Source organism: Rhinopithecus bieti, unplaced genomic scaffold (genome assembly GCF_001698545.2).
Source record: "Rhinopithecus bieti isolate Rb0 unplaced genomic scaffold, ASM169854v2 scaffold_33940, whole genome shotgun sequence".
Classification (NCBI taxonomy): domain Eukaryota; kingdom Metazoa; phylum Chordata; class Mammalia; order Primates; family Cercopithecidae; genus Rhinopithecus; species Rhinopithecus bieti.
Genome location: NW_016814565.1, coordinates 1,063,655 through 1,086,971, shown reverse-complemented (window position 1 = coordinate 1,086,971; position 23,317 = coordinate 1,063,655). Strand labels below are relative to the sequence as shown.

At 39.1% G+C, this 23,317-nt stretch overlaps 1 protein-coding gene across 1 annotated transcript in view; it reads right to left on the bottom strand.

Moving 5' to 3' along the window:
- Positions 1-375: 375 nt before the first annotated feature.
- The window catches only part of LOC108514880 (probable E3 ubiquitin-protein ligase HERC4), a 67,494-nt gene continuing 44,552 nt past the window's right edge, over positions 376-23,317 (bottom strand). Inside the window, exons 11-14 of the mRNA XM_017851403.1 lie at positions 9,009-9,175; positions 7,653-7,719; positions 4,239-4,321; positions 376-816 (exon numbers count right to left, since the gene is read on the bottom strand). Coding sequence (XP_017706892.1) covers positions 618-816; positions 4,239-4,321; positions 7,653-7,719; positions 9,009-9,175 — 516 coding nt within the window. The 3' untranslated portion in view covers positions 376-617. The remainder of the gene's footprint in view (positions 817-4,238; positions 4,322-7,652; positions 7,720-9,008; positions 9,176-23,317) is intronic.

Below are 23,317 nucleotides of genomic sequence, written 5' to 3'. Positions count from 1 at the left end.
TTTTTTTGAGACAGAGCCTTGCTCTGTTGCCCAGGCTGGAGTACAGTGGCACAATCTCAGTTCACTGTAACCTCCGCCTCCCAGGTTCAAGAGATTCTCCTGCCTCAGCCTCCTGAGTAGCTGGGATTACAGGCACATGCCACCACGCCCAGCTAATTTTTGTATTTTTAGTAGAGACAGGGTTTCACCATGTTGGCCAGGCAGGTCTTGAACTCCTGACCTCAGGTGATCCACCCACCTTGGCCTCCCAAAGTCCTGGGGTTACAGATGTAAGCCACCGCGCCTGGCCTAAGTTATTTTTAGAGATGAGGTCTCGCTATGTTCCCCAGGCTGCTGTTGAACTCCTGGCCTCAAGTGATCCTCCCGCCTAAGCGCCCCAAAGTGCTGGGATTATAGGTGAGAGCCACTGTGCCTGGCCAGATGAGTTTTCTATATCAATACCACCAATTATAGTAGTGTCTAATTCATACACAGTTCAAAAATCCATTCATTGTGGGCCAAGAAGGGTAGAGTGCTTTCCTGTAAAATGGCAGTAATAAAGTGTATAAAATAAAAAATAATACATAAAAAGGCAAGATTTCCACATATAAGCCTTTCCATTTACACAATATCAGAGATTAGTTTTCCCCTACCTTTTCCAGTTCCTTCCAATCATAATTTGTATTTCCAATGACCATTGCTTGTAGTTCATTAGGCTGAAAGAGCAGAAGGACTTTTCCTCCACAGACCTTATGAAAGCCCGCATGAAAAGCATCAAATAAGGAAGCCACTGATTTATTGAATATGTAATCCACATAAGCATCAACAAACTCTTGTCTAGAAATGAAGAAGCACACATGTACAGATTATAAAAATCATTTATGAAGAATCCATAATGTAGTCATTAAAACTTCAAGTGCTCCTACAATTTCTGCTACATATCTACGAAACTGAGAATGTATGAGTAGGGTTCAAACAGGACAAAACCAAAGTCATTACGGAAAAGCTATTATTCTTTCCATATAAAATCAGCTATATCCATGAGGCATTCAGTTATTCTTAGGCTATTCCTATTGGAAAAAATGTCATTTCCTAATGGGCAGAATACTGTGAATGGCTATGAAAATAATTTTAAAACATTTACAAGTTATTGAGAATTTATATATATCAAGTCACATGCATCCCTAAAAGGAATGATCTGTTACAAACAATAGGTGACGAAAAAATAAGAGCTTTGGGATTCAGATCATTTGACAAACTATAGCCTTCTTTTCCTTGGGTTCCAAGGAATCTGAACAACATTTACTTTAACAAATGCCTGAGAGAGGATACTAAGCATTCTTTCAGGATAATCATTAAAGAGTACAAGTGTAGTTTCTTTTCAAATGTACATGTGAATACATACACAATCACTTCTGATTCTCTTCTACCTCTTATGATACAAAAAGAAACTGTAAAGAAAAAAAGGAAGCCCCTTTAACCCCTGAATTTGAACCACAATCTTACTCAATTTGTTTTGTTTTGCTAGCCACAACATTTTATGATGCTATCTGGTCAAACAAATAATGAGAATGGGAACTAGAAGATTTCACTATTTTATATCTTCGTCTTCCAAGTAATAAAGGATGATTCTGCAATAGGAATAATGGTAAACTGCCTTTCAAAACCAAATTTTCTTTTAAAACAAGGATATCTAGAAGGACCTAAAATTTTTTCACATCATTTTAAAACAGCTTTATTTTTATCAAAGTAAGACATATCAAGAGTTTAAAACATCAAATAGTAACAATCCTAATAGCCAACATTTACTGAGCACTACATGTGCTAGGTCTTATTCTAAGTATCTTAAAATATTGTCTCATCTAGTCCTCAAAATCATCCCATGAAATAGGTACAATTTGTCATTCCATTTAACAGAGAAGGACACTGAAGCATTGAGACATCAACTAATTTATTTAAAGTTATAAAGCTTCTAAGCAGCAGAATTGGGATTATAATCCTTTGGACCAACTCCCTGGCAACAGCCATTATTAAAGAATTGTAACAAAATAGAAGAGAATAAAGAAACTCTCTGTCCAACACTTCTCTGCCAGAAATTCCCACTATTCAAAGGCAACTATTTGTTAATTCTTTTTGCTATTCCTTCTGATATTTATATTCAAGCTTCTAGCAACACAGTTCTACTGTTATTCCTTAAATTTCAATTTGGTGGTTTGGATTTATCTTTAATGTAATTGTCCCATTCACTTTCTACTCCCCTACACATCTATTGTATTTATATAACAATTTTTGGTTCAATATTTGTTAACATTTCTATATTATTCACAGTTAAGCTGTATTCTATGGTTACCCTTTTTCCCTTAAAAAGAACTTCTATTTTCCTTAGTTTGCTAATTCATCCCCAACTTCTCCAAAAGCAATATCCATTTCCTCTAGATTCATTCAAAAATTAGGTATTATCAGTTGCATTTCTCTACTCGAGCCCTCCATCCTCTTGATCTAACCCACGTTGTTAGCTTTCTAAATCGACACAGTTATTGATCCTTCAAAAAGAATCCTTGCTTGCGTGAATCTTGGTAGTTTGTTGTTGCTTTTTTAATCCTGTGTCTTCCTCTTTCTTGGTTTAATTCCTTGTTTTGGTAGACAGAACACATCCTTCAGTAATTTCCTGAGAAAAAGGCTTCAGAAGTAAATTCTCTGAGACTGCGAATGTATGAAAATGTTTTTAAACACTCACACACTTGATAATTTGGATACAAAATTTTAAGTTAAAAGTAATTTTTTCCTAAAATTTTGGTCTTCTAGCTTCCAGTGTTCTTTGATTCCAGTGTCTGATGTTATTAATTCTTAGGTCTGTGGGTTTTCTGGACAGTTTTAGGGTCCCTTTGACTTTGAAAATTTTGAAATTTCATGTATCTTGTCATCTTGTCTTGGTATTGATCTTTTTTCCACTTCTCATGCTTTCAATCTTGAAAGGATGTCATTCATTTCTGCGAAGTTTATTTATTTATTTTTTAAAATATCTTCTTTGACAGATTTCATTCATTCCATTTCTTTCAAATAAATTTTTTTTTCCATTTTTAATTGTATCCATCTGGATGTCACACATCATTCTGAGGATACTGATTTCAGTTTCCTCTGAAGTTTTGTCCTTCAACCTGCATGGTTCCTGGTTTCTTGCCATTCTTTTTGACTGTTTCGGTCTTTCCTTAAATGTCTGTTGACCTTTGGCTATCGATTAACTTTTTTTTTTTTTTTTTTGAGACGGAGCCTCGCTCTGTCGCCCAGGCTGGAGCACAGTGGCACGATCTCAGCTCACTGGGTTCAAGCAGTTCTTCTGCCTCAGCCTCCCAAGTAGCTGGACCTACAGGCACATGCCACCACGGCCGGCTAATTTTTTGTATTTTTAGTAGAGATGGGGTTTCACTGCGTTGGCCAGGATGGTATCATTGTCGTGACCTCAAGATCTGACCGCCTCAGCCTCCCAAAGTGCTGCGATTGCAGGTGTGACATCCAGATGGATACAATTAAAAATGGAATGTGCCCGGCCTATGGATTTACATTTTAAATGTTAGGCAGTTTCCCCAGAAAAGGATCTACCACTATACGGTACTAAGGAGGAGGCAGCGATAGACTTTCAGCACTTAATCTCCCTGTTTTCAGTTCAGCTCCTTGCCTGTGGCAGTTTCTAGGTGTCCTCAAATCCACAGTCCAATTTCTCCAGAAGGTAAATTTCCAATCTCCTGCCCAGGCCGGAGAAGGGCAGTTGCCAGCTTCCTGGTGTGCTAAGGGAAACTAGTTTCTTTTGTTGTTGTTTTAAACCCAATGTTAGCATGGGAAACTAGTTTCTAACTGCTTCTTATAAGAGTTCTGTTTCTAGCATTTCCCCAAACACCACACATTTTCTAAAGGTATGTTTTGTTCTCAGCACCCAAACTTTCGTTTTGTGAAGTGATTCAGCTGGCTTCGTGGCTCCTCTTTTCCATCTCATGTTGCAGCTTTCTCTGGTTTCCTAAAGTTAGTTACTACTGTTTCCTGGCTTCCAAAAATGTTTGCTGCTGTCACTTCTCCCTTCTCTTTGTTTTGTTTAATGTCTTCAAGGGATTTCAGGAGGAAAAGGCAGATTATTTCCTCACTAACTACTCAAAATTAAAGTTTTATTGGAGTAAAAACTTAGCGTAGTGACATGTTTTCTACACACAGAAGAAAATGTCTACTGAATCTTATTATTCCCACTGTTGCTGCTGAAATTCACTTACCGATTTTGTTTGTTAACAGCTGTGTCTGCACCATTTAGAACCAGCTCTTTGACTTCTGTTGCACCAAAGTTTTCAACTGTGATCTATTAATTTAAATTTTTAAAAAAAGTCAATGTCAGACTCAAAACTTAGAGTATTTTAATAATCTATTATTATATTCTACCTTTCATTTAATAAAAAAAAAACTACTAAATTTGAGATAAAATTCTGCTACCATATAGCTTATCTGAGAATTCTGCTTAAAGCCAGAACTAGAAATTTTGATCCTCTCTAGTTTGAAATCCTACCATGATTAATTACAAATTACCTAGTGTTTGGTAAGTTAATAAGGAAACTAAGCATTTGTTGTGCATAAAACTTTAGAATGGTTACTATAAAATATTAGGATGTTTTCCTTAGACGAGTGATAAAAATCCAAGTATGAGAATGCATTCAGCTTAGAAAATCACGCATTCTTCCCACATGACAACTGCTACTCCAGGGTTCCTCTATCACCCTTGTTGTAAACTTGATCACAGGCAGTTTTTCCAGTTATGTACTAATTTGGTTTATAAAAATAGTCAAGTATTTTGAAACCTTTTATTTCTTTTACTTCTGGAATTTTCTAAAATATTACCATGACCACTTCTGCATCTTTTCTTTTGCTATTCCTTCTTTTGGAATATTATCCTCTTTTATGAAAACTTGCTATTTATAAAATACTATGATGGGAGTGGGATGTTAGATAAATATACTCCTGCTGTGAAGTTTACTATCTAGTAAAGGAAGAGAAATGTAACATATAAAGAACCAATTATAATAAAATAATGCATTTATAAGAGACATATGAACAAAATGTTATCAGATCATAGAGGAATGCAAACGGAATTCCAAACTAGAGGACGTGTGAAAGACCTTGAGGAAGAAATGCCATCTGAAAAGCACCTACAAGTATGGGTAGTATTTTGAAAGATTAAGAAGAGAATGAGATTTCAGACACAATATCGATTGAACAAAAAAATTAGATATTTACAATATCGAGTTTCTGAAAATGTATGGCAAGTGACTCTGAAAAAGAGGAAGGTAAGGTATATTAAAAAAAATACTGTGTGATATGACAAAACTTGATATGAAGGGAGGGATACAGTGAAAGGAAGAGAGCCAGGTTATAAATGTCTTTGACACCCATTCTAAAGCTATTATTCTACAAGCAATAAAAAGCCACTGAAAAATTTCTGAGAAAGAAATGGCAGTGGGGAGAAATGTTTGAATTACCATAGTTCTTTGAATACAGTAAGAGTTCATAAATTTGGTGACTGATAAGTTAGAAATTAAACAGCTTGAAACTCAATTTTTTAGTCAACTGAGATGATCAATAAAAATTCAAGAAACTAACACGGGTATGAGTGAATCAAATGAGAAAGAGAACCAAAATTTCATAGAAAATAGCTTTTTTTTTTTTTAATTTTATGGTCACCTTATTCTAACAGGAACACACTTTGGAAAATGCTTTTCTGTTGTTGTCTGGATTTGTGGAGAGCAACTTTTTTTTTTTTTTGAGACGGAGTCTCACTCTGTCACCCAGACTGCAGTGCAATGGCACGATCTCAGCTCACTGCAACCTCTGCCTCTCGGGTTTAAGCGATTCTCCTGCCTCAGCCTCCCGAGTAGCTGGGATTACAGGCACATGCCACCACGCCTGGCTCATTTTTTCATTTTTAGTCGAGACGGGGTTTCACCATGTTGGCCAGGCTCATCTCTAGCTCCTGACCTCAAGTGATCTACCCGCCTCGGCCTCCCAAACTGCTGGGATTACAGACGTGAGCCACCGTGCCCGGCCAGAAAATAGTCTCAAGATTTTCTTGAAAAGAATATGAACGTGCAATTTTTTGGGGGCAAATTTCATGACAGCAGAATATGGCATCTTTTGTCAGCTTTGACAAAACCATAAAGATAACTGTTGTGTATGTGGCAGGGTGGCAAACAAATATACAAATAAAATTTTTTTTAAATAAAAAGAGGCCGGGTGCTGTGGCTCACGCCTGTAATCCCAGCACTTTGGAAGGCCAATGGGGGCAGATCACGAGGTCAAGAGATTGAGACCATTCTGGCCAACATGGTGAAATCCCGTCTCTACTAAAAATACAAAAATTAGCTGGGCGTGGTGGTGCACACCTGTAGTCCCAGCTACTCAGCAGGCTGAGGCAGGAGAATTGCTTGAACCTGGGAGGCGGGGGCTGCAATGAGCTGAGATCGCACTGCTGCATTTCAGCCTGGGCAGAGCAAGACTTTGTCTCAAAAAAAAAAAAAGAAAGAAAGAAAGAAAGAAAAGAAAACTGAAGGCTTTACAATTTTTCCAAGAGTCTAATTTATAATATTCAAATTGTTCCCTTCTGGAGTGCCTTATCATAATCCTTACGAATTTTCTCTTATTTAATTGCCAACTAGTCTACTTCTGCCATATCCTCATCTATAAATGGCTTTGCCTGTGACTGGATCAGTTATTTAACACCCCTTTCAGCCAGGTGCAGTGGCTCACACCTGTAATTCCAGCACTTTGGGAGGCCGAGGCGGGTGGATCACAAGCTCAGGAGTTCGAGACCAGCCTGGCCAAGGTGGTGAAACCCCGTCTGCACTAAAAATACAAAAATTAGCCGGGCATGGTGGCAGGCACCTGTAATCCCAGCTACTCAGGAGGCTGAGGCAGGAGAATCGCTTGAACCTGGGAGGCAAAGGTTGCAGTGAGCCGAGATCGTGCCACTGTACTCCAGCCTGGGTGACACAGCAAGACTACGTCTCAAAAAACAAAAAACAAAAAACCACATCCCTTTCACTGCCTTAATGAAATTGTGCATCTTTTACAAGATTTGCAATTTCATTTTCCAAATGATATTGCAATGCATTTGCATTTGTTTTATCTATGTCATCCAACAGTGAGTAAGACCAGATGGGCAAGGATGAATGTTAGTGTGAAATAGAAAGGAATGTACCAGTGGAAATTAATGTTTTTAAATTTAGTAGTAATATTCTCATATTACAATAACCTTTTGCTTCTCTAAAGCATTTCTGTAACTGCAGACTCAAAAATGAACACTTGGGTAAAGAGGACGTCTTGTATTTGTAAATATATTTAGCATAATGATAAAGTACACAGGTTTAAGTCACAGGGGCTGGTATGCATACTGACTCCCAAGGTAATGACTGTTTTCAGTTTTCTTCATCTGTAAAACAGGGATAATCCTAACTTTACTGGATTGTTGAGGATTAAATGAAATGCATGTACTATGACTAGTTAGCACGTAGTAAATGCTCAATAAATGTTAGCTAAAGGGTTCTTTAAGAATTCCATCCATCAAAATAAAGAAGAACCGTAAGACCTAGCTTAAATAAAAGGGATGATGAATAATCAGGCTAACCTACGTCTTTGCATCTTACCGTAAAATTAAGACAAAATGTTTCCTCTATGTCATCTTCTGGATAATCCAGTAACTGTTGCATGCTTCTGCAAAATAATATACACGTTTCTGAGAGGAAAAACATTATTGGATATTTTGACTGTTTTACTTATGGATATATATATTTATATATACACTTCTCATTCCCTCTTGGTAAAATCCTTTTGTCAATTTGTAATTTTATATTTGTTGAAGAATAGTGACTACACAATGGCAAACTTATAAATGATGCTGAAGGAAAAAAATTAGTCAAAGGTTCTTATCACTTTTCTGAATACAAAGGCCATGTATTCACCTATTTTAACATTTTCCTTATTTTATTTTATTTTATTTTTCCTGAGATGGAGTCTTCTCTGTCGCCCAGGCTGGAGTGCAGTGGCGTAATCTTGGCTCACTGCAACCTCTGCCCCCCAGGTTTTTAAGCAATTCTCCTGCCTCAGCCTCCAGAGCAGCTAGGATTACAGGCGCCCGCCACCACGCCAAGATAATTTTTGTATTTTTAGTAGAGACCGGGTTTCACCATGTTGGCCGGGCCGGTCTCAAACTCCTGACCTCGTGATCTGCCCACCTCAGCCTCCCGAAGTGCTAGGATTATAGGCATAAGCCACCACACCTGGCCCATTTGTCCTTATTTATATAAAATCTTTAATCCATTTTATTTAATAAATAAAAATAAATTTCACATATTCAAACTAGGAATCAAGGTTATCAGAAGTAAAAGTCCAAATAAATGAATTAATCACTCTCAGAAAAAATTTACTTTCCTAAGGTGATGATCTGATATTTGCAAGGTATTGTCTAACAACTAAAAATTTAGTCTGTCTTTTTTTGTTGAGACGGAGGCTTGCTCTGCCACCCAGGCTGGAGTGCAACGGTGCAATCTCAGCTCACTGCAACCTCTGCCTCCTGGGTTCAAGCGATTCTCCTGCCTCAGCCTCCTGAGTAGGTGGGACTACAGGCGTGGGCCACCACACCTGGCTAATTTTTGTATTTTAGTAGAGATGGGGTTTCGCCATGTTGGTCACGCTGGTCTCGAACTCCTGACCTCCACGCTGGTCTCAAACTCTTGACCTCAGGTGATCCACCTGCCTCAGCCTCCCAAAGTGCTAGGATTACAGGTGTGAGCCACTGTGCCAGCCAAATTTAGTCTTTCAAAAGAAAATTTTGATCTGAGTAACATAATGGATTTTCCTTTATTAGAGAAGAGCATTTGTTTATTTCAGAAATTTAACAAGAAGAATAAAATATACTTATTCATAGAAGGAAAGCTTTCTGTACATTCCCCACTTCTTACCTCCCAAACCCTACTACCTTTTGACTTTTTTTTCCAACTAACCTCCCAACATCAGGCATTAGTTCTTTCAAATCATCCAAGGATGGCTTCTTTTTCAGTAGTTTCTTATATAAAGCCAAAGGAAAATGGAGGTCCACAATAGTAAAATTATAAATTGCTAAGCCACAGATAACACCAATCAAATGGAACAAATCACTGTCTTCAAATGTCTAAAATATAAGAAAAGTAAAGACATGTCCTCCAAGTTAAAATATTAAATTTTCTATGATTACATAAATATGCTCATATTGTACAATTTTGAAGATAGAGAAAAAAGTAATACATAATAAAAGTTCATCCTCATTACTCTCTCCCTGGGATAACATCACTGTTAGTATTTTTGTACACTTCCACGTAGGGTATTTTCTCAGGCTTAAAAAAAAATAGTATCTAGCTGAAACTGTACTATACATATGACTTTACAACTGTTTTTTTTCCAGACATATAAGCATATTCATGTCATTCGACATTAAGTTAATAGGTAAAATAATTACTATAACTTTTTTTCTGATTTCAAAAGTAATACACATTCAAAATTTGGAAAACGAAGAAAAAACATAGAAAAGAAAATGAATAAACACCTGTAAACCAATCACTCAGGAATAATGATTAAATTTTTTTTGTGTATTTCCACCTACAATAAGCTCAGAAAAATATTTCAATTTGTTTGTTTGTTTTTTGAGACAAGGTCTCCCTCTGTCACCCAGGATGGAGTGCAGTGGTGCGATCTCTGCTCACTGCAAGGTATGCCTCCCGGGTTCAAATGATTCTCCTGCCTCAGCCTCCTGAGGAGCTGCAATTACAGGCAAGCACCACCACAACCAAGCTAATTTTTGTATTTTTAGTAGAGATGGGGTTTCACCATATTGGTCAGGCTGGTCTCGAACACCCGACCTCAGGTGATCTGCTCACCTCAGCCTCCCAAAGTGCAAGGATTACAGGCGTGAGTCACTGTGCCTGGCTAAAATATGACTTTTTAATGGCTGCATATTGTATCATAAAAGTACAATGAGTTGCTAAATTTAGCTGTTTTAGTCTAGTTGGATGTTTAGATAACTGAAACATACTTACACTACTGACACACTGAAAATGTTTATTTTTTTCCCTCATCTTTATAAAAGTAATATGTATTTACAGAAAATTGTGAGCATGACGGTTAAAGAATAAATGTTTTAAATTAGACCTGGGCTCCAGCCTGGTTTGGCAGTCTAGCCTCTGCATTTTCAAATAAGGTAAATATAGCATTTATCTCACATGGTGGTTGTGAGGATTACATGGGATGATACATGTTAAACTCTTTTAGCACAGTTCTTGAAACACACACTAAAGGTTCAATAAATGTCAGTTATTCTACAAAAATAAGATGGGCATCTTTTTGCCTATTTTGGTCCACAGTTTGAAATATTTCCCTAGGAGAAATTCTACTTCCTAAGGAAAAATTCGTAAGTCAAAAGATAATCAAGCATATTGCTTATCTGTTTTCCTCTACACCTGTTCCAGTTTGTTTGTTTGCTTGTTTATTTACTTATTTGAGACGGAGTTTCACTCTTGTTGCCCAGGCTAGAGTGCAATGACGCAATCTTGGCTCACAGCAACCTCCGCCTCCTGGGTTCAAGTGATTCTCCTGGCTCAGCCTCCCGAGTAGCTGGGATTACAGGCATGAGCCACCACGCCTGGCTAATTTTGTATTTTCAGTACAGACGGGGTTTCTCCATGTTGGTCAGATTGGTCTCGAACCCCCGACCTCAGGTGATCCGCCCATCTTGGCCTCTCAAAGTGCTAAGATTACAGGTGTGAGACACCATGCCCGGCTCCTGTTCCAGTTTAAACTGCCATTTGCAGTCTAGGAAAATGCTCCACTCTTCACGTTTTCATCTGTATATATACTCTACGCACACACAAACGCATTTTTCTTTTGAGTTGAAAATGACAACTTGCTTTAGTACACATTTCTGACTATTTGTGATACTAAAAATCAGAGATATGTATGTGCTCATGAAATATTTCTTCAGGTACTGGGCCCACTTATCTTTTGGGGGATAGTATTTTTCTTATGTATTTGTATTTGAATTCTTCATATATTAGGAGTATTACTCTGTCGTATTTGTTACATACAACCCGGCCTGTTACATGCTTTTCAATTTTATGTTTTCTGCTATGCATAAATTTAACAGTTTTCAGTGGTCAAATTAATCTTTCTCTGCTGTTATGTCTGAATTCTGTTTAAGTTTAGAAGGTTCTTAAATGGAGCAGACTGATTAATGTGCTAAATCTCTCTCCCTCCTAAAACCCTCTAAAAGAGAATACAGGAAGAAAAATGGTGTAAGTCCACAGGAAAAGAGAGAATAAGGGAGGTAAGAGCAATAAAGAAATGTTAATAACATTTCAAAATATGAAAAGTAGACAAATGGCTGGTAACTGAATTGGTAAAGCAGAAAAAATTGAAATAGTAACTTATAGCTAATTTGTGCTACAGGCTCAGCAATTGCAAGTAGCAATACCCGCAACATCAGAGGTAGCCCAGTTAGCTCAACGGGTAAACATAAAGACTCTAAAAGGCAGAGGTATTAGAGTAGGGTTGAAACTAGGATGCTTGGTGGAAAATCCTTTGCCTTTTTGGAGAGCCTGAACCAGAGGGTCTGGAATCTGAGACAGCGGATAGTCAGGGTGCCCCACTGAAAATAAAGGGATCAAATGAAGATCTGTACAGTGAACAAGGAAAATCCTAGCTTCCCTTTCCAGGATCCAGAATACTACAAAAACACAGACATCCAGGGTTACAACCTTTCTTGAAAACCCAAAGGATAGAAAAAACAGTATCTGCTGATACTTGAGGATTTTCCTTTGACAGGTACCCACTTAATCATTCTATGGATGGGGACTGTAGAGTGGGAATAACTTCGCCTTGTGGCTTGGATGCCAGCATGGCCACAGAAGAACAGAGTACCAGGTAGGTTCCCTAAGGTTTCTGACTCCAAGCCCTGGCTCTCAGACAGCATTTCTGGACCCAACTGGGACTGAGGGAAACTCTGCACTGAAGAGAAGAACACAAGCTTGGCTAGCTTCACCACCTGCTGACTGCAGAGTCCTAGGGCCTTAAGCAAACAAAGGCAGTAGCCGGGTAGTGGTTACCATGAGCCTTAGGTGAGACCCAGTGCTGTGCTGGCTTCAGGTGTGACCCAGTGCAGTCCCAGTGGTGGTGGCCACAAAGGTGCTGGTGCCACCCCTCCCCCAGCTCCAGAGAGATCAGCACAGAAAGACTCCTGTTTGGGAAAAAGTTAGGAAAGAGAACGAGAGTCTCTGCCTGATAATCCAGAGGATTCTTCTGAATCTTATCCAAGAGACACCGTGCTATTGGGCTTGGGGTGCCCCCTAATGCAGATACGGCTGCAATGACCAAAAACTTAGATCACAACAACCAAGTCCCTCCGAATACCTAGAAAGCCTTCCTAAGAAGGATGAGTACAAATAAAACCAGACTGTGAAGACTACAATAAATACCTAACTCTTCAATGCCCAGACACCAGTGAACATCCACAAGCATCAAAACCACCCAGGAAAACATGACCTCACCAAACAAACTAAATAAGGCACCAGCGACCAATCATGGAGAGACAGAGATATATGACCTTTCAGTCAGACAGAGAATTCAAAATAGCTGTTTTGAGGAAAAAGAAATTCAAGATAACACAGAGAAGGTTTTCAGAATTCTATCATAAATTTAACAGAGAGTAAAATAAAAAGAATCAAGCAGAAATTCTAGAGTTGAAAAATGCAACTGACATACTGAAGAATAACGCATCAGTGGCCGTCAACTGTGGAATTGATCAAGAAAAAGAATCGATTAGTGAGCTTGAAGACAGGCTATTTTAAAGTACACAATCAGAGGAGACAAAAGAAAAAACAATTAAGGAAGAAGGAAGCACTCCTACAAGATCTAGAGACATCGCCTCAAAAGGGCAAATCTAAGAGTTATTGGCCTTAAAGAGGTAGAGAAAAAAATGGGATAGAAAGTTTGTTCAAAGGGATAATAACAGTGAACATCCCAAACCCAGGGAAAGATATCAATATTCAAATACAAGAAGGTTACAGAATACAGAGCAAATTTAGCCCAAATAAGACTACTTCAAGATACTTAATAATCAAACTCCCAAAGGTCAAGGATAAAGAAAGGATCATGAAAGCATCAAGAGAAAAGAAACAACAATGGAGCTCCAATACATCTAGCAGCAGACTTTTCAGTGGAAACCTTACAGGCCAGGAGAATGGCATGACATATTTAAAGTGCCGAAGTTAAAAACTTTTATCCTAGAATAGTATGTATATTCAGTGAAATTATCCGTCAAACATGAAGGACAAATAAAGATCTTCCCAGAAAAATAAAAGCTGAGGGATTTTATCAACATGAGACCTGTTCAAGAAGAAAAACTAAATGGAGTTCTTCAGTCTGAAAGATAAGAACTTTAATGAGCAATAACAAATCATGTGAAGGTACAAAACTCACTGGTAATAGTAAATACAAGAAAAATAGAATATTATGACACTGTAATTGTGGTGTATAAACTAAAACATGAACCAACAAAAAATAATAACTACAGCTACAAGACATAGACAGTGTAGTAAAATAAACAGAAACAACAAAAAGTTAAAAACCAGGGGAACACAGTTGAAGTGTAAAGTTTTTATTAGTTTTCTCTCTGCGTGTTAGTTTATTTATGTAATTGGTGTTATCTTCAGTTTACAATATTGCGTTATAAGCTATTTGCAAGCCTCATGGTAAACTCAAATGAAAAAACATACAACAGATACATGAAAAATAATGATAATAATAACAAAAATCAAAACATACCACCAGAGAAAATCCCTTTCACAAAAGGAATGGAATGGAAGGAAGGCAGGAAGGCAGGAAAAAAAGAAAAGAAAGAAACAAAAGAAAAAGAAAAGCAAAAAACAACCAGAACACATTTTAAAATGGCAGGAAAGGCTGGGCACTGCTGGCTCATAGCACTTAGTGAGGCAGAGGTAGGCAGATCACTTGAGCCCAGGAATTTGAGACCAGCCTGGGCAACATGGTGAAACTCTGTCTCTATGCAAAATACAAAAATTGGCCAGACACGGTGGCACATGCCTATAGTCCTAGCTGCCTGAGTGACAGAGCAAGACCCTGTGTCCAAAAAAAAAAAAAAAAAAGCAAGAGTAACTCCTCAATCAATATAAATGGACTAAACTCTCCAATCAAAAGACACAGACTAGGTAAATGGATAAAACACACACACACACACACACACACACACACACACCCCAATGATCTGCTGCCTAGAAGAAACACACTTCACTTATCAAGACACATACACTGAAAATAAAGAGATGGAAGGCCAGGCGCAGTGGCTTAAGCCTGTAATCCCAGCACTTTGGGAGGCTGAGACGGGCGGTTCACGAGGTCAGGAGATTGAGACCATCCTGGCTAACACGGTGAAATCCCGTCTCTACTAAAAAAATACAAAAAATTAGCCGGGCATAGTGGCGGGCGCCTGTAGTCCCAGCTACTCTGGAGGCTGAGCCAGGAGAATGGTGTGAACCTGGGAGGCGGAGCTTGCAGTGAGCCGAGATCGCGCCACTGCACTCCAGCCTGGGCGACAGAGCAAGACTCCTTCTCAAAAAAAAAAGAAAATATTCTATGCAAATGTTACCTTGTATTAGACAAAACAGATGCAAGACAAAAACTATAAAAGAAGACAAAGAAGGTCATTATATAATGATAAAGGGGTCAATTTAGCAAGAAGATATAACAATTACAAATACAGGCCAGATGCAGTGGCTCATGCCTGTAATCTCAACACTTCGGGAGGCCGAGCGAGGTGGGCAGATCACAGGGTCAAGAGATCGAGACCATCCTGGCCAACATGCTGAAACCCCATCTCTATTAAAAACACAAAAAGTAACTGGGCGTGGTGGCACACACCTGTAGTTCCAGCTACTTGGGAGGCTGAGACCCAGAAGACTAATAGCATGAACCTGGGAAGTAGAGGTTGCAGTGAGTCAAGATCAAGCCACTGCATGCCAGCCTGGGCGACAGGGGGAGACTCTGTCTCAAAACAAAACAAAACAAAACAAAAACAATTACAAATATAAATATGCACCCAATACTGGAGTGCCCAGATATATGAAGCAAATATTATTAGAGCTAAAGAGAGAGAGAGAGAGAGAGACCCCAATACAGTGATAGCTGGAGACTTCAACACGCCACTTACAGCATTGGACACATCGTTCTAACAGAAAATCAATGAAGAAACATTGGACTTAATCTGCACTGTAGACCAAATGGATCTAATAGACATTTATAGAACATTTCATCTAGCAGCTGAAGAATACACATTGTTCTCTGCAGCATATGGATGGACCATATGTTAGGCCACAAAACAAGTCTTTAAAAAAATACAAGTCTTGCTTTAGGTCCAAAGACAGAAATAGGTTGAAAGTTAAGATTTGGAAAATAGTTATTCCATGTAAATAGTAACAAAACAGAGCTAGAGAAACTATACTAAGACGAAATAGACTAATATGATGCAAAATTGATATGAGACAAAGACAAATATTGATTAACAGGGTCAATTCATCACGAAGATATCACAATTACAAATAGTTATGAACCTAACAACACAGCTCCAAAATATATAAGGCAAAAATTGACAGAATCAAAGGGAGGTACAGACAGTTCTAAGATAACAATTGGTAGCTTTAATATGCCACTATCATTAATGTATACAATAATCAAAAGATCAAAAAGGAAATAGAGAACTTGAATACACTATAAACCAACAAGACCTATCAGACATATATAGAATACTCTATCCAATAAAAGTAGAATAAACATTCTTTTTAAGTGTACATGGAACATCTTCTAGGACAGACCATATGTTAGGTCACAAAACTTTCAATAAATTTTAAAAAGACTAAAATCGTAAAAAATTATCTTCTCATATCATAATGGAATGAAACTAGAAATAATAAAAGGAAATCTGGAAAATTCACAAATATGTGGAAATTAAACAATACACTCTTTTTTTTTTCTTGTATATTTAGTAACGACGATGTTTCACCACGTTGGCCAGGCTGGTCTTGAACTCCTGACCTCACGATCTGCCCGCCTCAGCCTCCCAAAGTGCTGGGATTACAGGCATGAGCCACCATGCCCAGCCTAAACAATACACTCTTAAACAACCAAAAGATCAAAGAAGAAATCACAAGGGAAATTAGAAAATACTTAGAGACTAATGAAAACACAGCATACTACAACTTATAGGATGCAAAAATAGCAGTGTTCAGAGGGAAACGAATAGTTGTAAACACTTAAACTAAAACAAACAGAATGATCTCATGTCAATAACCTAAGTTTATATCCTAAGGAACTAAGAACAAACTATACCAAAAGCTAGCAGATAGAGAAAACTAAATAATAAAGCAGTGATAAATGTATTAGAGAATAGAAAAATAATATACAATCCAGAATCTACAAGGAACTCAGACAAATCAGCAAGAAAAAAACAATCCCGGGCCGGGCACGGTGGCTCAAGCCTGTAATCCCAGCACTTTGGGAGGCCGAGACGGGCGGATCACGAGGTCAGGAGATCGAGACCATCCTGGCTAACACGGTGAAACCCCGTCTCTACTAAAAAATACAAAAAACTAGCCGGGCGAGGTGGTGGGCGCCTGTAGTCCCAGCTACTCGGGAGGCTGAGGCAGGAGAATGGCGTAAACCTAGGAGGCAGAGCTTGCAGTGAGCTGAGATCCGGCCACTGCACTCCAGCCTGGGTGACAGAGCGAGACTCCATCTAAAAGTGGGCTAAGGACATGAATAGACAATTCTCAAAAGGAAACACACAAATGGCAAAAAAAAAAAAAGAAAAGAAAAGAAAACTCCTCAACATCACTAACGATCAGGGAAATGCAAATCAAAACCACAATGCAATACGACCTTACTCCTTCAAGAATGGCCATAATAAAAATAGATGTTGGCGTGGATGTGGTGAAAAGGGAACAGTTCTACACTGTTGGCGGGAAGGTAAACTAGTACAACCACTATGGAAAACAGTGTGGAGATTCCTTAAAGAACCAAAAGCAGGCCAGGCATGGTAGCTTATGCCTATAATCCCTGCACTTTGGGAGGCTGAGGTAGGTGAATAACCTGAGGTCAGGAGTTCAAGACCAGCCTGGCCAACATGACAAAACACTGTCTTTACTAAAAATACAAAAACTAGCTGGGCGTGGTGGGGCATGCATATAGTACCAGCCACTTGGGAGGGTGAGCCACAAGAATGGCTTGAACATGGAGACAGAGGTTGCAGTCAGCCGAGACTGTGCCACTGAATTCCAACCTGGGTGACAGAGCAAGACTGTATCTTTCACCCCCAAAATAAATAAATAAATAAAAATTTTAAAAAGAACTAAAAGTTGGCCAGGCGTAGTGGCTCATGCCTGTAATCCCAGCACTTTGGAAGGCCGAGGTAGGCAGATCACGAGGTCAGGAGATCGAGCCCATCCTGGCTAACATAGTGAAGCCCCGTCTCTACTAAAAAAAAAAGAAAAAAAAAAAAGTAGCCGGGCGTGGTGGCGGGTGCCTACATTCCCAGCTACTTGGGAGGCTGAGGCAGGAGAATGGCATGAACCCAGAAGTCGGAGCCTGCAGTGAGCGGAGATAGCACCACCGCACTCCAGCCTGAGTGACAGAATGAGACTCTGTCTCAAAAAAAAAAAAAAGAAACCTAAAAGTAGATCTACTATTTGATCCAGTAATCTCACTACTGGATATCTAACCAGAGGAAAATAAGTTATTATACAAAAAAGATACTTGCACATGCATGTTTATAGTGGCACAATTCGTAATTGCAAAAATATGGCACCAGCCCAAATGCCCATCAATCAACAAGTGGATAAAAAAATTTGGTATATATATATACACACACACACACACACACCATGGAATACTATTCGGCCATAAAATGGAATGCAGTAATGGCATTCACAGCAACCTGGATGGAACTGGAGACCATTATTCTCAGTGAAATAACTCAGGAATGGGAAATCAAAAATCATATGTTCTCACTCATAAGCAGGAGCTAAGCTATGAGGATGCAAATGCATGAGAATGATACAATGGACTTTGGGGACTTGGGGGAAAGGGTGTTAGGCGGGTGAGAGATAAAAGACTACACATTAGGTACAGTGTATACTGCTCGGATGATGGGTGCACCAAAATCTCAGAAATCGCCACTAAATAACTTATTCATGGAACCAAACACCACCCGTTTTCCATAAACCTATTGAATTTTTTTAAAAAAGAAGAGAAAATTGTTATTTCCCTGCATCATTTTTCCTCTTGACTTTACCTTTAATGCACAATCTATAGGAGTCCTGTTGTTTAACTTTGCACTTGCAGTTAAGTATTTTAAACAAATTAATGCTGACTTCCTCTTTTCCTGTAAAGGCTGCACCCTCTGGATGTATTTCAATGATTATACTAATACCTACATCAATAAAACAGAATTACTTTTGCTTAAAAAAAAAAAAAGAAAAATAATACACAGAAGCAACAAAGCCAAAAGTTGGTTCTTTTAAAAGGTTAAGGAAGTTACAAACCTTTAGATAGACTGACCAAGGAAAAAAGAAGATTCAAATGACTAAAATAAGGAATGAAAGTGGGGCCATCACGGTATTTTACAAAAATAAGATTATAAGAAAATACTATGAGCAACTATATACCAACAAAATAGATAACCCAGAGGAAACGGACAAATTCCTAGAAACCCACAAGCTACGGTTCTCCTTTGGTATTCACGGATGATTGGTTCCAGGACCTGCAGCAAATACCAAAATCCAAGGATACTCAAGTCCCTGATATAAAATGGTGTAGAGTATCTGCATATAATGTGTATATACATCATCCTGTATATTTAAAATAATCTCTAAACTACTTATAATACCAAATACAATGTAAATGTTATGCTAATAGTTGTTATCCTATATTGTTTAAGGAATAATGACAAAAAGTCTGTTACATGTTCAGTACAGACGCAATTTTCCCCAGATTATTTTTATATGTGGTAGTTGAATCCACAGAAGTGGAACCCAAAGATACAAAGGGCCAACTGAACTTAGCTAACACTATAAAAACACTAGAAAATCTGAATAAACCCATAAAAATTAGAGATTAAATCTATAATTAAAACATCTTCCAGGCCAAGTGTGGTGGCTCACTCCTGTAATCTCAGCACTTTGGAAGGCCGAGGTGGGCGGATCACAAGGTCAGGAGATCAAGACTATCCTGGCTAACACAGTGAAACCCCGTCTCAACTTAAAAAAAAAAAAAATACAAAAAATTAGTCCGGCGTGGGGACATGCACCTGTAGTCCCAGCTACTTGGGAGGCTGAGGCAGGGGAATCGCTTGAACCTGGGAGGCGAAGGTTACAGTGAGCCAAGATTGTGCCACTGCACTCCAGCTGGGGTGACAGAGTAAGACTCTGTCTCAAAAAAAATAAAAATCTTCCAACAAAGAAAAGCCAAGGATCAGATTCTACCAAACATTTAAAGGAGAATTAACACCAATTCTCAAACTCTTCCAGAAGATCACAACAGAGGGAATATTTCCTAAATCATTCTATGAGGTCATCACTATCAAAATACCAGAAAAGGATTTTGCACACACCCTCCAAAACAAACAGTAAACAAACAAAAATCCAACCCTACAAACCAATATCCCTTATGACTATAGATGTGAAAATTGTCAACAAAATATTAGCAACCTCAATCAAGTAGCCTACTGAAAGGATTATACACTATTACCAAATGCGATTTACCCCAGGAATGCAAGGGAGATTCAACATAAGAAAATCAACCAGCATAATGCACCACATTAACAGAATGAAACAAGAAAACTACACGGCCATCTCTACTGACGTAGAAAAAGCATTACATAACTGGGCGCAGTGGCTCACGCCAGCACTTTGGGTGGCTGAAGTGGGTGGATCACTTGAGGTCAGGAGTTTGAGACCAGCCTGGCCAACATGGTGAAACTTCGTCTCTACCAAATACATAAAAAACTAGCCAGGTGTGGTGGCACGTGCCTGTAATCCCAGCGACTTGGGAGGCTGAGGCAAGAGAATCACTTGTACCTGGGAGGCAGAGTTTGCAGTGAGCTGAGATTTTGCCACTGCACTCCAGCCTGGAGGATAGAACAAGACTCCATCTCAAAAAAACCAAAAAACAAAAGTCACAGAAAAAAAAAGAAAAAAAAGGAAAAGCATTACACAAAAGAGTATCTTCAATATTCTTTTTTTTTTTTTTTTTTTTTGAGACGGAGTCTCGCTCTGTCGCCCAGGCTGGAGTGCAGTGGCCCAGATCTCAGCTCACTGCAAGTCTCCGCTCCCGGGTTCACGCCATTCTCCTTGCCTCAGCCTCTCCGAGGTAGCTGGGACTACAGGCACCTGCCAGGTCGCCCGGCTAGTTTTTTGGCTATTTTATAGAGACGGGGTTTCACCAGTGTAGCCAGGATGGGTCTTGATCTCCTGACCTCGTGAATCCGCCGCCTTGCCTCCCCAAATGAGCTGGATTACAGGCTTGAGCCACGGCGCACCGGCCTCCGATATTCATATTCTTTTATGATAAAAATGCTGAACAAACTAGGGACAAAAGGGAATTTCCTTAACATCATAAAGGGAATTTGGGAAAAATACACAGGTAACATCCTACTATTATACCTTCTCTGAGAGGGTGGTCCAGTATGTCTGAGGTTGAGCTTTTGACCAGCGCAGCCTGAAGACTCCATGGATACATACAGGGGAGGTTTTTTTTTTTTTTAAGACACAGTCTCACTCTGTCCCCAGGCTGGAGTACAGTGGCGTGATCTCGGCTCACTGCAACCTCCGCCATTCAGGTTCAAGTGATTCTCCTGCCTCAGCCTCCTGAGTACCTGGGACTACAGGCGTGTGCCACCATGCCCTGCTAATTTTTGTATTTTTAGTAGAGACAGGGTTTCACCACGTTGACCAGGCTGGTCTTGAACTCCTGACCTCAGGTGATCCACCCTCCTCAGCCTCCCAAAGTGCTGGGATTACAGGCATGAGCCACCATGCCTGGGAGATTTACAGGGGAGATTTAAGTAAATACCCTAAAAATGATGGCAGTAAAGTTTCTCATTGATGATGAAAGTTATATATATAATATGGAAAGGGAGAAGGCTAGAATAAATTCTTTGGTATTTGGATAGAATGAGAAGTATCAGTTTGATTCCATGGTCTTCAATATATATACAGCTCTAAATATAGGTAAGTCTATGGATGCATGTGTGTATACACACATACAGATCCTAGCTCTATCAGCTGAAAGAACCCAGTAAAACTACTGACTCCCCGGAAGCAAGAAGTACTACACTTAGCACCCAAAGCCTGATTTCTAAATACCATTTTCCACTTAAAGAAGACAGGGCTCTTATGAAAAATGGCTAATGCCAGGGCTGGGGTGGAGAAGACACAAGATAAACCTGGAATGTTTACTGTACCAAATGAAAGGAAATGTTTGAAGAATAATGGAGATATGTTAGAAGTACACCCAGAGTAGAGCCAGTTCTAAGGGGCTCTCACCAGCCAAGCTGAGATATAACTTGAATGGTCCCAAAGAGATTCATGATAAAGCTTATTACAACTGCCCCTCCCTTGGTCTCAAAACATTATCTCTTTGCAAAACTGACTAAAGGGCAGACAGAACTCTGTTTCTGGCAGGACAGCCCCCAACCTCATATGCCTTCTCAAATTCTACCTGCTACACCACTACAAACTTCCCTATTTATAAAGAGACTAGCACCAGGAAGGAGGCTAGGATTTGAGCAGATTGTCCACTTACCTCAGAGGCCAATAGCACTAACTCCATCATGTCTTATATGCCTGTCTACTGACCAAATACAAAGCCTCGAAACTCATAGGTTATCCTTAAACCCACATCCATATGGCACTGTGAGATGACCTCAAGTCTGACACAATTTTATGACTGTCCTTTCTCCAGCAAACCCTTTCACTGTTCTGGAACTCACAATTTACCATTTAGAAAACTGCTTATATCCTAAACTCCAATTTTTTTCCCCTTTTTGTCTAAGTAAACAAGACTATCTCCTGAGGACACCATTTCCTCTGCAGCTCTCACAAATGGTGTCACTTTTCTCTTCAATCCTTCATATGATTGCTTCTAGAGCTAAGGTAGGTCTCCTTGCTCTTCGGTGTTTCTAGACTTCCTTCCATTTGCCATCCTAAAATTTCCAACTCCCCTGAAACACAGGCCAACTGACTATATTCCCTGCAACTGTTCCTTGGGCAATTGTATAAAAAACCTTCCACAATTCCTTCATTCACAAACTTTGGCACTATCTTACGCTTTCTTTCTCTACCACTATTTCTACCATTGTTTTTGGCAACTTCAATATCCAGACCAAAAAAAATGCATACAACACACTAGCCTCTCAGTTTCTGAACCTGTCTGTTTCCAACAATCTTGTTCTCCACCACACCTCAATGACCACACCCATGGTTATATCTTACATTCAACTACAACCCTCCAAATCTCAATTTCAAGCATTCACCTCTGACTTCTTATCTCAGTCCCTCAATACAATTCCACCATCACAATTTATTTGTCCAAATCAAGCCCATACAAAGCTGAAATTCCATAATCCCTCACTATAATAACTCCCTTGCCTTTTACTCCCTTCTGTGTTACACTCACTTGCTAAAACCAAAACGTGATTAAAATCAACTGTTAGTCTTGCCCTTACCTCTATCCAAACAGTTAAATGTGACTAAAGACAGTCTTGCTTTGCCACCAGGCTGGAATGCAGTGGTGCGATCTTGGCTCACTGCAACCTCTGCCTACTGGGTTCAAGTGATTCTCCTGCCTCAGCTTTCTGAGTAGCTGGGATTACAGGCATGCACCACCATGCCCAGCTAATTTTTGTATTTTTAGTAGACGGGGTTTCATCATGTTGGCCAGGCTGGTCTTGAACTCCTGACCTCCACCTTGGCCTCCCAAACAGCTGGGATTAGAGGTGTGAGCCACTGTGCCTGGCCAAAAAATACTTATTTTAAAATATCTTAAAGACTCATAAATTATGCAAATAATATAAAGAACTCCCATGTACCCTTCGCTCAGTTTTCTCCAGTGGTAACAGCTTACACAGGGTCAAAACCAGGAAAATTACTTTGGTATGTAATATATTGCTATCTACATATATATATATTTTATTATTTTTTTATTTTTTTTTAATTTTTTT